At 33.7% G+C, this 16,598-nt stretch overlaps 1 protein-coding gene across 2 annotated transcripts in view; it reads right to left on the reverse strand.

Moving 5' to 3' along the window:
• The window catches only part of FAM227B (family with sequence similarity 227, member B), a 279,211-nt gene that overhangs the window by 235,974 nt on the left and 26,639 nt on the right, over positions 1 to 16,598 (reverse strand). For both annotated transcript variants that reach the window (XM_011967306.1, XM_011967307.1), the window contains 4 exons: positions 12,512 to 12,547; positions 11,621 to 11,725; positions 10,223 to 10,321; positions 3,398 to 3,499 (listed from right to left, as the gene is read on the reverse strand). In XM_011967306.1, the coding sequence (XP_011822696.1) occupies positions 3,398 to 3,499; positions 10,223 to 10,321; positions 11,621 to 11,725; positions 12,512 to 12,547 (342 nt within the window). The remainder of the gene's footprint in view (positions 1 to 3,397; positions 3,500 to 10,222; positions 10,322 to 11,620; positions 11,726 to 12,511; positions 12,548 to 16,598) is intronic.

Consider the following 16,598-nt stretch of genomic DNA (forward strand, 5'->3'; position numbering starts at 1 on the left):
AGGGAGGTGTGGGGAGTGAGGGGTGAAAAACTCACTATGCTATGCTTACTACCTGAATGACAGGATCTTTCATACAATATACCCATGTAATGAACTGCATGTGCACTCCCTGAACCTAAAAGCAATTTTTGTAAATGATGCATATGAGCCATAACAATAAAAAGTACATTTTAAAGTAACTGTAGGTTGTTTGCATGAGTTTACATAGTGCAATCAGTATTATTTCAATATTAAAACCATAATCAGAGGCCACGGGTGCAGTAGTTCACACCTGTAATCCCAGCACTTTGGGAGGCTGAGGCAGGCGGAGCACGAGGTCAGGAGTTCGAGAACAGTGTGGCCAATATGGTGAAACCCTGTCTCTACTAAAAATACAAAAATTAGCTGGGGGTGGTGGTGGGCACCTGTAGTTCCAGCTACTCGGTAGGCTGAGGCAGAAGAATCGCTTGAACCTGGGAGGCAGAGGTTTCAGTGAGCTGAGATTGCACCACTGAACTCCCAGCCTGGGTGACACAGTAAGATTCCATCTCAAAAAAAAAAAGAAAAAAAAAATCAGAAATCAACAAATAAAAGGGACTACCAGTATCCTGTTAGCTTTCAAATCCCTAAACTATTAAATTCCTCTCAGGGAGTGACTCAATATAGAAAAACACAATATTTTTACATTAAAGACAAATTGATACAACTATTTGCATACTCTGCATTCAGGTAAGTATTTATAATCACGCATTAAGGTCATCACTTTGTAAAATTTTAGAATTAGAAGGTCTCTTACAAGTCATTGTGATAGACTGAATATTGGTGCAAAATATATACATGTTCTAATCCCTGGAACCTGTAAATGTTACCTTAAAAGGCAAAAGCATATTGCAAATGTGATAAAGATCTTCAGTGGGGGTTAAGATTAAAGATCTTAACTTAATCCCCACTTAAAAAAAGGAGATTATCCCATGGGCTCTAAATGTAATCACAAGTGTCCTTATAAGAGAGCAGCCAAGGGAAATTTGACTATAGAAAATGAGAACGCAATTCAAAAATAGAAGCAGAGATTGGAGTGATACAACCATAAGCTAAGGAATACTGGCAACCACCAGAAGACAGAAGAGGCAAAGAATAGATTCTCCTCCGGGCCCTCTTAAAGACATTGGTCCTGCTGATGCCTTGATTTTAGCCCTGTAAGACTCATTTGGGGCTTCTGGCCTCCATAGCCAAGAAAATTAATTTCTATTGCTTTAAGCTACTAAATATATAATTTTTACAACATTAGTAGGAGACTAATACAGTCAATCTATTAGTGCTCAAATTTGCTGGTAAGTGACAGTATTCTTTTAAGATCTCCATCATTTTTCTCGGGAAGTGAAGGGAGAAAGGAAAAACTCTATAATATGTTGACATATTTAATTTTATTAAATGAGTCGTGAGCATTTTTTTCTACCAGAAATGATCGCATATTCTATTTGTGATACATAAATTATACCAATGGTTAAAATTAAAATGCTGAATAAGGTGAATAAAGGGAACTTCTAAACATTTTCTATGAATATCCTGCCTTCAGGAGATGGAGATTAAATGTCAAACTATTTGGAAAATTTCTGAGAATATCATTGTGTGACATTGGAAGAAAGGAAAGTAAAAGCCATACAAAATATATTTAGGTTCAGATTAATTTGTGCTAAATAGTGGACCAGAAGATAGTTTTTGTTTTCTTTCTTAAATATTAATACATTTATCTTCCTTAGGAAATATAAATCAGATGCATTGATAGTAACAAAACCCTCACTTATTTGAATTAGTTAAAAATAATTGAAATTATGGTCAAAAAGAGATGAGATCCTGAAGGGAGGTGGTTCTCACATATAAATTCATGGACAGGGAGTTTTAAAGGAAGACAGTGCAAGTCAAGGAGTCTAATCATTAAGTACATCTTTTCTGTTCTCAAATGAGGCTTCGTGACTTAATCAAACAACTTCTAATTTCTTCTTAGAAAAAGTTACTGAAAATCAGAACCCAGAAAAAGTCAAATCATGGTTTGAGAGAGGTTGTAAGTATAAAATCTATCAACACATCCATCACAAGCAAGAATATTTGGATCATAAAAGCAGAAACAGAAACTAAAGAATGGGGGATACACAATGTTACCACCATTTTATTCTTTGTCCATATTTAAAAGCCTCTTATCCTTTTCTTAAGGACCCTGTATTAAAGCGTGCTTGATTTCATAAAATCATGTAGGTGGACTAGGCACTCTCAGTAAATAGTTAAAATATAAAAACCATAGAAGAATAGACTAACTGAAAGAATATGGGTAGCAGAAACAGGTGTTTTTGTGATCTTTAGACAATTTAATTGCAACATGCCTAATCATTAACTTTTTGCTGCAAATAAGTAAAAACCTGTCAGAACATCACTGTTTGATAAAAATTTAAGAATCACTGTCTTAAAATAATCAAGATCTAATCAACCTCTTCATTTGATACACAACCCAGCTGTCAACCTGAGAGATTGAGTGGCTTGCTGAAATCACCCAGGTAATCAGTAGCAAATTCTGGACACGAAGCCAAAGTCTCCTTATTTCCAGTCTACTAATGGTAGTTTCTTTCTATCATACTTTACAAATGTGTTTGTGAGTAAGATAGGTCAAGATTAAATATAAATATTTGGCAAATTTGTGAATTTAGGCTTGTTTATATTTTCATCATGAAAAACACTTACCTTTTTATTTTGGGTATGGCTTTCTCATGAAAACATTGACAAACTCCAAAGTATTTACTATGATTTCTGATTTATAAACTGCTAATGTAACAACGTATCTGAATATGGCTTGTGTTTTGAAATGCTAAGTAGTAAACTTAAAAATACTCAGTGAGATTCCTACCATCTTCATTTCACACTACCCAGGGACATTACTTATTTGAGTCAATCCTATCCATCAGTTAGTACAATAACAGAAAAGCACGGCAAGCATTTGATTCATAATTTTATGCATTGTACTTTACTGTAACAGGTGCTTAGTCCTTGGGCATAAAATAAACTTGCAAAGTCCTCCTAAATGGATCAAGATTCATTATAAAGTAAAAGTCATAAATAATTTTGTAGGTAAACAGAAAAAAGACAGGAACATACATAGAATGAGTCAATAGTTTTAAAATTATTACTATGCAAACAAAGTACCTGTAGTCACTAGGGAGATTAAGTAAGACCTTGATGCCAGGGAATACAATATTTTGAGGGGTTAATAAGAACATAACTTTTAAAATATTACTAATGCTCTACACCAGACAACTTTGCTTTCAAAAGTAACAAAATATATTCTCATACAGGTTTAAATAAAATAACTATTTTTTCTATTTCATTCACTTTAAAAATAATTAGCATAACTGTTAATTTCAATGTTTACCTGAAAGAATGCATCCTTTCGACTTAGAGGTATGCTCATGAAAAGTGTCACATAACTTTCTGAAATTCTATCGAATAAGCAATCTTGGTTTTCTCTGTCAGGCTTAAAAAAATGTGTGAAATTAAAGTCAATATTACAATTTAAAACTGGAATTTGTTTACATGATGACAGCAATTTTATTTATTTTTATGAGCAGATCAATTGGTATAGGAGAATCAGCATGGGTTTTGGCATAATGCAGACCCAAATTTTAACACTGGCTGTTTTGCATTAGCTGTATTACCCTGGGCAAGTTAATTAAGTCCCAGGTTTCTCATCTGTCAAATGTAGGTAATATATACTTATTTTAAAAGAGTGAAGTAAGATTAAATAAGAACAGGGATCATATTTTTGCAACTTTGTATTTCAAGGCCTTAGCACAGTACCTGACAACAAAAAGCATGCAAACATTTGATGAGTTAATTATCCTTGCATTCCAGGAATAAATCCCATTGGTTATGGTGTATAATCCTTTTAATATGCTGTTGCTTTTGATTTGCTGGTATTTTGTTGAGGATTTTTGTGTCAAAATTCATCATAAAAGATATTGGTAGTTTCTGTTATTTTTATTGTAGTGTCTTTCTTGGGCTTTAGTATCAGAGTAACACCTTCTAACTCACAGGTTGAGTTAGAAAGTGTTTCCTCTTCAACTTTTTGAAAGAGTTTCAGAAGGACTGGTGTTTATTCTTTAAATGTTGGTAGAATTCCCCAGTGATGCCATCTGGTACATCTGGTACAGGGCTTTTCTTTGATGGGAGGTTTTTGATTACTGATTCAATCTCCTTAATAGTTATAATGTTTAGATTGTCTATTTCTTTGTGATTCTATCTTGTTAAATTGTATGTTTCTAAGAATGTGTCCACTTCAACTACATTATTCCAATTTGTTGGCATATATTAGTTTACAGCACTTACAATTCTTTTTAACTCCATTAAACTGAAAATATTGTCCCCACTTTCATTTATAATTTTAGTAATTAGTCTTCCGTATTTTTTAATAGTCATTCCAGCTAAAGGTTTGTCCATTTTGTTCTTCTCAGAGACAGAACTCCTAGTTTTGTTAATTTTTTTCTGTTTTTCTATTCTTCACTTCATTTATCTCTGTTGCAATATTTATTATTTCCTTCCTTCTGTTAACTTAGGATTTAATTTGTTCTGTTTCCGGTTACTTAATATTTGAGATGGTGTGGTTGATTTCAGATCTTTCTTCTTTGATTTTTAATGTTTCATTAATTTTAATTTATAAATCATAATTGTATGTATAGGGTACAATGTATCATTTTGATATATGAATACAATGTGAAATGATTAAATCAAGCTCCTTAATGTATCCATTATCTCAGTTACTTATAATTTGTTGAGGTGAGACATTTAAAATTTACTTTTAGCAATTTTGAAGTATATAATATAGTACTATTAACTGTAGTGACCACGTTGTGCAACAGGTCTCAAAGTTATTCCTCCTGTCTCACTGAAACTCTTTACCCTTTGAACATGTGCCCATTCCCAGCCTTCAGCTCAGCCTCTGTAACTACTGCTCTGCTCTCTACTTCTCTGAGTTCAACTTTTTTAGATTCCACATGTAAGTGAGATCATGTGATGTTTATCTTTATAAGCCTGGCTTATTCCACTTGGCAATACGTCCTCCAGGTTCATTCAGGCTGTCATGAATGTTAGGATTTCCTTTTTTAAGGCCCAAAAATATTCTACTGTGCATTTACACCACATTATCCATTAATTCATTGACAGACAATTAGGCTGACTTCCATGATGGACACTTAGGTTGATCTCCTGTCTTAGCTATTGTGCTGCAATGAATGTGGACAGAGAGATATCTATTTGACATATTGATTTCAATTCCTTTGGATGTATACCCAGAAGTGGGATTACTGGAGCATGTAGTAGTTCTATTTTTAGTTTTTGAGAAATCCATACTGTTTTCCATATTAGCTGTAGTAATTCACATTTCCAACTGTATACAAGTGTTTCCTTTTCTCCATATCCTCACCAAAACTTGTTATCTTGCATCTTTTTTGATAATAGCCATGTGAGATAACATCTCATATATCAAACAGGTGTGTGAGATGACATCCCATTGTGGTTTTGGTTTGTATTTCCCTAATGATTAGTGATGTTGAGCATTTTTTCACATACTGTTCACATAGCTATTTTTATGTCTTCCTTTGAGAAGCATTTGATTAGAGCCTTTGCCCATTTTAAAAATTTTATCAAATTATTTTTATCAAATTTGAAACATATTATTTACTGTGGTCACCATGCAGTATAACAGATCATTAAAACTTATTTCTCTGGTGTAACTGAAACTTTGTATCATTTGATCATCGCACCTTTCCCCATTTCTCCCACCCTCAGCCTCTGGTAACTATCTTTCTGCTCTCTGTTTCTATGAAATTGACTATTTTAGACTCCACATGTGAGATCATACAGTATTTGTCTTTCTGTACCTGGCTTATTTCAGTTAGCAAAATATCCTCCAGTTCCATCTATGTTGTTGGAAATTACAGAATATCCTTGTTTTTAAAGGTCATATAGTAATCCATATAAACTATAAACCATATAAACTATATATACATAGTATAAATATTTGTGAAATATATTTGTGATGGATTACTATATATATTTTAATATATATATTATATATACCAAATATATATAGTGTATATATATTTATATACCAAATCTTCTTTATCCATTCATCCACTGATGGACATTCAGGTTGCTTTCATGTCTTGGCTATGTGATTAATGCTAAAATGAACATGAAAGTGCAAATCTTTTCAACACAGGAATTTTAACTCCTTTGGATATAAACAGAAACGAGATTGCTGGATCTTACGGTGATTCTATTTTCAGTTTTTTTGTGGAAACTTCATACTATTTTCTAAAATGACTGTACTAATTTACTAATTTACTTTGTTTCTTTTAAAATCAGGTTGCTTTCCTGCTATTAAGTTGTTTAAATTGCTTATATATTTCAGACATTAACCCCTTATCAGATGTATGGTTTTCAAATGTTTTCTCCCATTCTACAGGTTCTCTCTTCAATCTATTGACTGTTTGCTTTGCTGTGCTGAAGCTTTTTAGTTTTATGCAATTCCATTTGTCTATTTTTTGCTTTTGTTGCCTGTACGTTTGGCTTCATATACAAAAAATCATTGTACAAACCAATGTCATGGAGCTTTTCCTGTTTTCTTCTAGTAGTTTTACAGTTTCAGATCTTATATTTAAGTCTTTAATTCATACTGACTTGATTTTTGTAAATGGTGTGAAATAAGGGCTCAATTTCCTTCTTCTGCATGTGGATACTCAGTTATCCCAACAATAGTTATTGACGACTGGCCATTCTCCATCATGTGTTCTTGGCACCTTTGTTGAAAACCAATTAATTGTAAATGTGTAGATTTATTTGGGGGCTCTCTTTTCTGTTCTATTGGTATATGTGTCTGTTTTTATGTCAATTCTCTGTTGTTGTTTTTTACTACAATACTACAGCATTATAGTATATTTTTGAAGTTAGGTAGTCTGATACTTCAAGCTTTGTTCTTTTTGCTCAAGATTGCTCAGACTATTCAGGATTTTCTGTAGTTCCATATAAATTTTAGGACTGTTTTTTTCTGTCTCTGTGAAAACACCACTGGAATTTTGTTAGTGATTGCATTGATTCTGTAGGTTGCTTTGGGTAGTAAAGACATTTTAATTAAACTAATTCTTTCCATCTATAAACACAGGATATCTTTCCATTTATTTGTGTCATCGTCAATTTCTTTTATCAGTGTTTTATGTTTCTAGTATACAGATTTCTCACCTCCTTGGTTAAGTTTAAATCTAAGTATTTTACTTTTTGTTATTACTATTGTAAACAGAATTGTTTTCTTGATTTCTTTTTTGTATAATTCATTGTAACTGTACAGAAATACTACTAATTTTTGAATGTTGATTTTGTATCCTGCAACTTAATTCATATAATATTTCAAACAGTTTTTTGGGGGAATCTTTAGGATTTTCTGTATATAAGATGTTATTACAAACAGAGATATTTCACTTCTTCCTTTTCTATTAGGATACTTTTATTTCTTTCTCTGGCCTAATTGCTATGGGTTTCTTATTTTTTAATGTAAGAATTTACAGCTATAAATTTCCCTCTTTGCATTGCTTGTGCTACATCTCATAAGTTTTGGTATGTTGTGTTTTTGTTTTCATTTATCTCAAGGTATTTTCTGACTTCCTTTTTGATTTCTTCTTTGACCCACTGGTTGTTCAGGAACAATAGGAACTCAATATATTAACGGGAGTATAAAATTGTATATTCACCTGGAAAAACAATGTGACATTTTCTCATTAAGCTGATCATTTTCATACCAAACAACCCCACAATTCCTTTCCTTCTTTATATGTCTTATACCTTCTGTTTGAGAGCTGGGCATCTTTCATAGGCCTGTAGAAACTGAGGTACATAATATTTATGCTTGGGAATAGGCATTCCTCTTCCTTTGCTAAGCCTTTAGGAGCTTGACTCAATTAAGTTAAGTAACGAGCTGTATTTGGGTTTTGTTTCTTCTATGGTCACTCTCAGTGAAACAGAGGCTTCAGTCTGCTCTTGTGCTACCTCATTTTTAGAATTCTGGAATAACTAACTTTTGGCCTAATTGAGTTTCTTTGTCTTCTCTTTTTAATGTTATTAATTTTCTCTCTGGTCTTTATTATTTTATTTTCTTCTGCTTTCCATAGGTTTGGTTTTTTTTTTTTCTTTTTCCACTTTCTTAAGGTAGAAGCTGAACTTCCTCTTTTTGGAGAACTTCCTCTTTTTTCTAATGTAGGCATTTTAATTCTATGATTTTCTCTCTAAATACTGCTTTAGTTATATCTCACACATTTTAATCTGTTTTCATTTTCATTTAGTTCAAAAGAATTTCTGATTTCTTTATTGATTCCTGATTTGATCCATGGTTACTGAGAATTGTGTTCATTTCCAAATATTTGGGGATTTTTTAGATATCTGTTATTATTTTATAATTCCATTTTGATCTGAAAATACTGTGTTTGACTTGAATTCTTATAAACTTATTGGGATATTTTCCTAGCTCAGAATATAGTTAATCTTAAATGCTTAATGTGGACTTGAGAAAAATGTGTATTCTGCTGTTATTGGGAGGTGCTATGATTTGAATGTGTCCCCCAAAGTTCATGTATTGAAAACTTGATCCCCAGTGCAGTGGTGTTGGGAGATGAGGCCTAATGGGAGGTGTTTGGGTCTTGGGGACATTACCCTCATGAACACATTATGCCATTATCACAGAAGTGTGTTTGTTATCATAGGAGGGGCCCTCTTGCTTGTTCCCTCTCTCATCTTCTACCTGCTGCCAAGGGATGATGCAGGAAAAAGGCCCTCACCACATGCTGGCCCCTCTATCTTGGACTTCCTAGCCTACTGTGAGTCAATTCATTCTATCCATTATAAATCACCATTCTGTTATATTCTGTTATTGTAGCACAAAACCAACTAATACAGGAGAGATGTTTAATAAATGTCAATTATATCAAGTTGCTTGAGAGTGTTGTTTAAGCCTTCTATATCATTCTGCATCCTTACTAATTTTCTGTATATTCTACCAACTATTCAAAGAAGGGACTGAAGTCTCTATACGTATTGATTTGTGTATTTCTTTTTAAAGTATTACAAGTTTTTATTAAATGTGTTTTGAAGCATTTGTATTAGGTGCATAAATACTTGGAATTGTTAAGTCAGGTTGATGAGTTGACCACTTCAGCATTATAAAATTACTTTCTTTATCTGTGGTAACATTCTTTGCTTTGAAATCTACTTTATATGATGGGTTAAAAAAAAAAACTGACTTTATAAGTTAAATGTCTTTATTTTATTGTTGTTTGGAGGGGAATGATGCACTTTTCAGGTACTTGTCTTTTTTGTAGTCAAGGTCCCAAGAGCTATTTTTTAGAACATTAAGAGTATTATAATATTATTACTGAAATTCTTCTAGTAAAACACAGTTTCATGTGCTGCTTATTTCTTCTCTTATTGATTCCTAGATACCACATCTGATATGGTTTGGCTGTCTCCCCAACCAAATCTCATCTTGAATTGTAATCCCCATATGTTGAGGGAGGGATCTGATGGGAGGTGACTGGATCATGGGAATGGTTTTCCCCATGATATTCTCGTAATAGTGAGTTCTCATGAGATCTGTGGTTTAAAAAGTGTGGCACTTTCCCCTCCCTTTCTCTCTTTCCTGCCTCCCTGTGAAGAAGGTGCCTGCTTCCCTTTTGCCTTCCACCATGATTTTAAGTTTCGTGAGGCCTCCACAGCCATATGGAAATGTGAGTCAATTAAATCTCTTTCCTTCATAAATTGCCCAGTCTTAGGTGGTTCTTTATAAGAGTGTGAAAACAGACTAATACACCTTCTTTATCTGTTCAATCCTAATCAGAATTCTCACCCTTCTAATTCTGGATCTTCTGATTAAAAATCTGACTTAGACTCTAATTATATAATATGTGATATATATTATGATATATATAATATATGAAGTCTAATTTCAAAGATCCAGAATCTTTTGAAATCTATATTAAAGTTTTAACTCCTCTGAAAGAACTCTAGACTTCAAATAGGATTTCTAATGTGTGGAATGCTCAAAAACTCATCTCTGTAGTTGCATCCAGAAAAGCATTTTTGTACTAGACTTATCTCTACTGAAAAATTAATTAAGCCAAAAATCAACTTAAAAAGAAATTTTTAAAAATCACTATACCCTGAACTTATGGAGAAACCACCACCAAAAGGAGTCATGCAAAAGAGCAATGGAGGCTTCTGAGAGAAAATGAGTCTTCCAGATTTTAAAAACTCTTTCCTATGGAAAAAAACAAAAGAGAGATGCATGGAGATTAAAATATATTACAAAACATGTTAATGTAAATAGGCTTTATAAAGAGTATGCTTTCAATGCTTACAGATCAGCACTGTCCAACAGAAATTTAACATGAGCCACATACATGTTAAATTTTCTTGTAGTCACATTAAAAAAGTAAAGAGTGAAATTAATTTTAGTGACATTTTATTTAATCAAATATATTTAAAATATTTCAACACATAATTTTTATAAAAATTATTAAAATATTTTGCATTCCATTTTTGGTACTAGGCATTTGAAATATGGTATATATTTTTGATAGCATATCTCAACTTGAACACTACATTTTCATCAGAAGTACTAGATTAATATTTAGACTTCATAGAATACATGTTTGTAATTTTGTTCCAAGCATAATTAAAAGCATTTTAATAACTAAATGAAATTTAGTTTTTAGATTTATATATAAAGTAGTTAAAAGAAATACAATAAAAAATTCAGCTCCTCAGTCATACTAGCCACATTTCATATGCTCAATAACCATATTTGGCTAGTAGATATTGAAAGGACAACCAAGAACAGCAAACATGTAAGATTCATGCCATTATTTCCACCTTTTCCACTGAGGACAAATATAAACAATCATGGACTTCTATTCCAATAAGCCCCTATCCTGAGCCTGTCTAGTGTTCTTTCTAAGCAAACAATTAATCAAAATTGGATTAAATGGCAATGTATCCATTTAATCATGGATAATTTAATCATGGAGGGCAAAATGACCAGTTTTACCAGGTAACCATCTTATCCTCATTTTAGCCCTGGTATTCACTGGTTATTGATCTAATGACCTCCCAACACCTGCAGTTTCCCATCGTTTGGTTACCCTATAGGGATACTACCCAAAAATTCCCACAGACACTTGGAGACTCAAAAGAAACACCCAGAAGGGTTGTGAAGAAGGGCACTCACAACTTATTTCAGGATCAAAAATGATCAGGCTGAAACATCCTGAGCTGACAGAGCAGGAACAGACAAGAAGGAAAACACACCTGTTACGGTTACATGCCAAGCCAGTGTACACTAGCAACCTCAGGGTCCCAAAGCAGTAACACAGAGTTTAAAACATTCTTTTCTGGTAATCAGTGGGTTAAACACATCACTTGTCTTTCCTGCCAAATTTAATGCCCAAAGGATCAAATCTTGCTAAACACTTAATTTCTCATAGCTTTAAATATAGGTCTGATTCATTAAATCATACTGTCAAAATTTATCCTACAATAAAATGAAATATTTACATACATCAAAATTATGGGCTTTTAAAATAAAAAGATAAATTCGTTCAGCATCCAAATGTCTGGGTAGCTTAGAAAGTTCATTTGCTTTGAATCCTGTGAAGCTGCAACCCTAGAAAGAGGAAAATATAACAGGAGAGTAAATATTTCACTCTTCTCAATATAGTAGACTTGTATAACTACAGAAGACCAACATTTAACTATCACTCATTAACATAATTATTTTACTTCTTTTTACTAAATTAACTAAAAATTATATATCCCATCAAAGAAACACCTTCGGCCGGGTACGGTGGCTCACGCCTGTAATCCCAGCACACTGGGAGGCTGAAGTGGGTGGATCACTTGAGGTCAGGAGTTCGGGACCAGCCTGGACAACATGGTGAAACTCCATCTCTATTAAAAATACAAAAATTAGCTGTGCAGGGTGGCATGCACCTGTAATCATAGCTACTTGGGAGGCTGAGGCAGGAGAATCACTTGAACCTGGAAGGCAGAAGTTGCAGTGAGCCAGCGTTGCACCACTGCACTCCAGCCTGGACCACAGAGTGAGGCTCCATTCCCCACACCCCCTGCAAAAAATAAAGAAAAACCTTCATATGTTCTGCTTCTCTGAAATTAAAAACCCTGGTACATTCATATGCCATACCTAAAATAAAAACAAAATTGTATTTCAGAACTAATTTTGACATAAACTCAAATGATCAAGACTTTTAGCTAGACTACACATAAATAAATAAAGACCAGGCAGAAAGAGAAAGCTTCTATACCTGTTTCCAACCCTCTCCTCTGGTACCTCTCTCTATATTTAGAGCTATATTTATATTGTTGTAAACGTTATTTTAGTCCTACATAATACACTTGATATACAATCTGGCAGAACAGAAATTTTAAGTACCTCTATATTCTTCTCTGTCTCCATTTCATCTGAAAGCTGGAAAACATTTTAAATAAAATCTTTAAAACTCTAAATTAAAGAAATTTTACATTTAGTAAATTTGTTCAGTTAATTAGTATGCATAGATAAATATAGATACGTGTGTGTGTGTATATATATGTGTGTGTATATATATATATATATATTTTTTTTTTTTCTACAGAGGCCTAAAATACTATTGCTGTGTTTAATACCAGAAATTCAAAGATGACCCTTGCCCTCAAACTAGTTATGGTTCAAAAATGGAATCAGATACATACACAAACAAAACAAATAGAGATAAGGGCTGTAATAAACAAACTACTTATTACAGTTAGGTTCCTGGGAAATAGACTCTCCGGGGAAGTTTAGTGTTCAGAATGTTTATTGCGAATGCCTTTGGAATCAATGCCTTTGGCAGTCAAGGGAAGAGGCAGGATTGGGCAGATGGAGAAATTAGCTATGATGGAGGCCTAATAGCCACAACTGGCTCGAAGAAGAGTTCTAGAGCTGAAAGTACCGATCATAGTTGTCCCTGGACTGAAATAGCCAAGCCTTTCTGCTCCAACTTGAGCAGTCACTGGATGGTTCCTGGAAAGAAGCTTCCTCAGAAAAGGAAGTTCTCTGGAGGTCAGGAAACCAATGAAGGGACTGACAGTTGAAGGGTGTCCCTTAACAGCACTCTTAGCCTCTAGAGCACAGATCCTTCTTTGAAAGGGAATCCGGGTGGCAAATTTTAATGTCTACTACACTGCTTTATACACATAGATTAGTTTTTCATCATCTAGTCATGTTTATATATATATAAAACATATATAATATACATATACTATAGACAGACATAGATAGATAGCAGGTTAATTTCCACATTCTTACTCCAATAATAACTAAGCTTACAGGTAAGTTTTACACACACAATACCACACATATACACATATTACACATACACATATTTTAGAAAGGAGATGACATATGACATATAAAACAAATTGGAAAGAATGATGTATTGCTTCCAGAAAGAGGATCGTATTATTCTCATTTTTTAAAGTGTACACAGGAATAAGAAAGAGAGACTTTTTAGGAAAAATGAGATCAAATATGATTGAAAAGAAGGCTATGTGCTTGAAAGTTATAGATCAATAAAGATGGGGTCAGAAATGGGACTATATTAAAATAGGAGTCTTCTGTACAACAAAGGAAACAATTAACAGAGTGATGAGACAACCTGTGTAATGGGAGAAAATATTTGCAAACCATTTATTTAATAAGAAACTAATATCCAGAATATATTAGTATTCAAGGAACTAGAACAACTCAACAGCAAAAATAAACAACAAATAATACCATCAAAAAGTGGGTAAAGGATCTGAATATACATTTCTCAAAAGGAGACATACAAATGGCCTATGAAAAACGTTCAACATCACAAATCATCAGAGAAATGCAAGTCAAACCCACAATGAAATATCATCTTATCCAAGTTGGAATGGCTATTACCAAAAAACAACAAATGCTAGTAAGGATGAAGAGAAAAGAGAATTCTTATAATACTATTGGTGGGAATGTAAATTAGTACAGCTATCATGGAAAACAGCACAGAGGTTTCTCAAAAAACTAAAAATAGAACTATCATACAATTAGTCCAGCAATCCCACTACTCATTGTCTCTCCAAAAGAGAGGAAATCAAAGGGATACCTGCACTCTCAGGTTTACTGGAACACTATTCACTACAGCTAAGGTATAGAATCAACCTAAGTTTCCATCAAAGGATAAATAGATAAAATGTGGTATATATACACAATGGAATATTATGTAGCCATTAAATGAATGAAATCCTGTCATTTGCAGCATTATGGATAAAACTGGAGGTTGTCTGTTAAGTGAAATAAGACAGCCACAGAAAGACAAGTATTATGTGTTCTTACTCATATGTGGGCACTTAAAAAGTTTATCTTGTGGAGGTATAGAGTAGAATGGTGGTTACCAGAGGTTGTGAGAAGGGTGTTGGGGGAGTGGTGGAGGGGATTAAGAGAGGTTGGTTAATGTGTAAAAACATATAGTTATTTAGAATGGTTAAGTTCTACTGTTTGATAGCATAGTAGGGCAACTATAGTTAGCAACGATGTCTTATATATTTCAAAATATCTATAAAAGAAGATTTGAAATATTCCTGACACAAAAATGATAGCCATTCTAAATAACCTGATTTGATCATTACACATTGCATGCATGCATCAAAATATCACATGTACCCTATAAATGGGTACAATGATTATGTATCAATAAAAAAGATGAAGTCAGATTTAATTAAATGTTAAGGTTAATCTCCAAGGTTTATTCTGCAGGAGGAAAAGAAACAGTGGAAGTTTTCAAGCAGCAGAGTTGCAGTAACAAAAGTTACTGCAAGTTTTTGGTCATATAACCTGAAAAATGAGACCACAAAAATATAAATACATGTTAAAATTCCGATTGATAAATCCAATAAAACTTTTATATTAACAAAAAGAATAACTATTAAAACTTTTGTTAGTATAATTTACCTAAAGGCCATTTCAATAGATTTTGAAAAGTCATTTGATAAAATTAAGTAGTCAGAATTTTAAAACTTCTTTGAAAGGAGCATGCCTTGTAAATGTGAGGAAATACAGAAGAACCATTTGGCTGAGCAAGTGCCTAGCTACTAACCAGTATGTTTAAGCACCATCTACTGAATCACATCCCAAACTTCAATACTAAAAATATTGTGCAAATACATTTCCCAATAACACTAACGACAATAATTCAGCTACAAAAAAACACCCAAGACAAAGTCTCAGCCCTCTGAAAATATCCAGAAACAAAGTCAACTGACTACACTCAAACTACCCCACAGTTAAAGGAACATCAGCCCACACAGATGAGAAAGAATCAGCACAAGAACTCTGGCAATTCAAAAAGCCAAAGCGTCTTTTTCCTCCAAATGACTGCACTAGTTCCACTAATGGTGCTTAACCAGGTTGAAATGACTGAAATAACAGGCAAAGAATTCAGAACACAGCTAGAAATAAAGATCATGAAAATTCCGGAGAAACTGAAACCAACTCCAAAGAATCTAAGAATTACAATAAAACAATACAGGAGCTGAAGGTTGAAACGATAATTTTAAGAAAGAACCAAACTGAACTGACAGAGCTGAAAAACACACCACAAGTATTTAATAATACAATCACAAGTATTAACAGCAGACTAGACCAAGCTGAGGAATGAATATCAGACCTCAAAGATTGCTTCTCAGAAATAACTCAGTCACACAAAAATAAATAAAAAATAATGAAGAAAACCTCTGAGAAATATGAGATTATGTGAAGAGATCAAATCTATATTCACTAGTGTTCCTGAAAAAGAGGGAGAGAAAAGGAACTTGTAGAACATATTTCAGGACATCATCCATGATAATATCCCAAACCTCGTCAGAGATGCCAACATTTAAATTCAGGAAACACAGACAGAACCCTTGTGAGATACTATACAAGATGACTATCCACAAGACACATAGTTATCAGATTCTCCAAGGCTGACACGAAAGAAAAAATATTAAATGCAGCTAGAGAGAAGGGCAGGTAAACCTACAAAGGGAACCTCATCAGGCTAACAGCAGACTTTTCAGCAAAAATCCTACAAGCCAGAAGAGATTGGGGGCCTATATTCAGAACTCTTTTTTTTTTTTTTTTGAGACAGAGTTTTGCTCTCGTTGCCCAGGCTGGAGTGCAGTGGCACGATCTTGGCTCACTGCAACCTCCCCCTCTTGGGTTCAAGTGATTCTCCTACCTCAGCCTCCCAAGTAGCTGGGATTATGCACCACCGCACCTAGCTAATTTTGTATTTTTAGTAGAGATGGGGTTTCATCATGTTGGCCAGGCTCGTCTCAAATTCTTGACCTCACGTGATCCACCTGCCTCGGCCTCCCAAAGTGCTGGATTACAGGCTGAGCCACTGTACCCAGCTGTATTCAGTATTAAAAGGATGAGTTTGTGTCCTTTGTAGGGACATGGATGCAGCTGGAAACCATCATTCTTAGCAAACTATCAC

This window comes from Mandrillus leucophaeus, unplaced genomic scaffold (genome assembly GCF_000951045.1).
Source record: "Mandrillus leucophaeus isolate KB7577 unplaced genomic scaffold, Mleu.le_1.0 Scaffold798, whole genome shotgun sequence".
Classification (NCBI taxonomy): Eukaryota; Metazoa; Chordata; class Mammalia; order Primates; family Cercopithecidae; genus Mandrillus; species Mandrillus leucophaeus.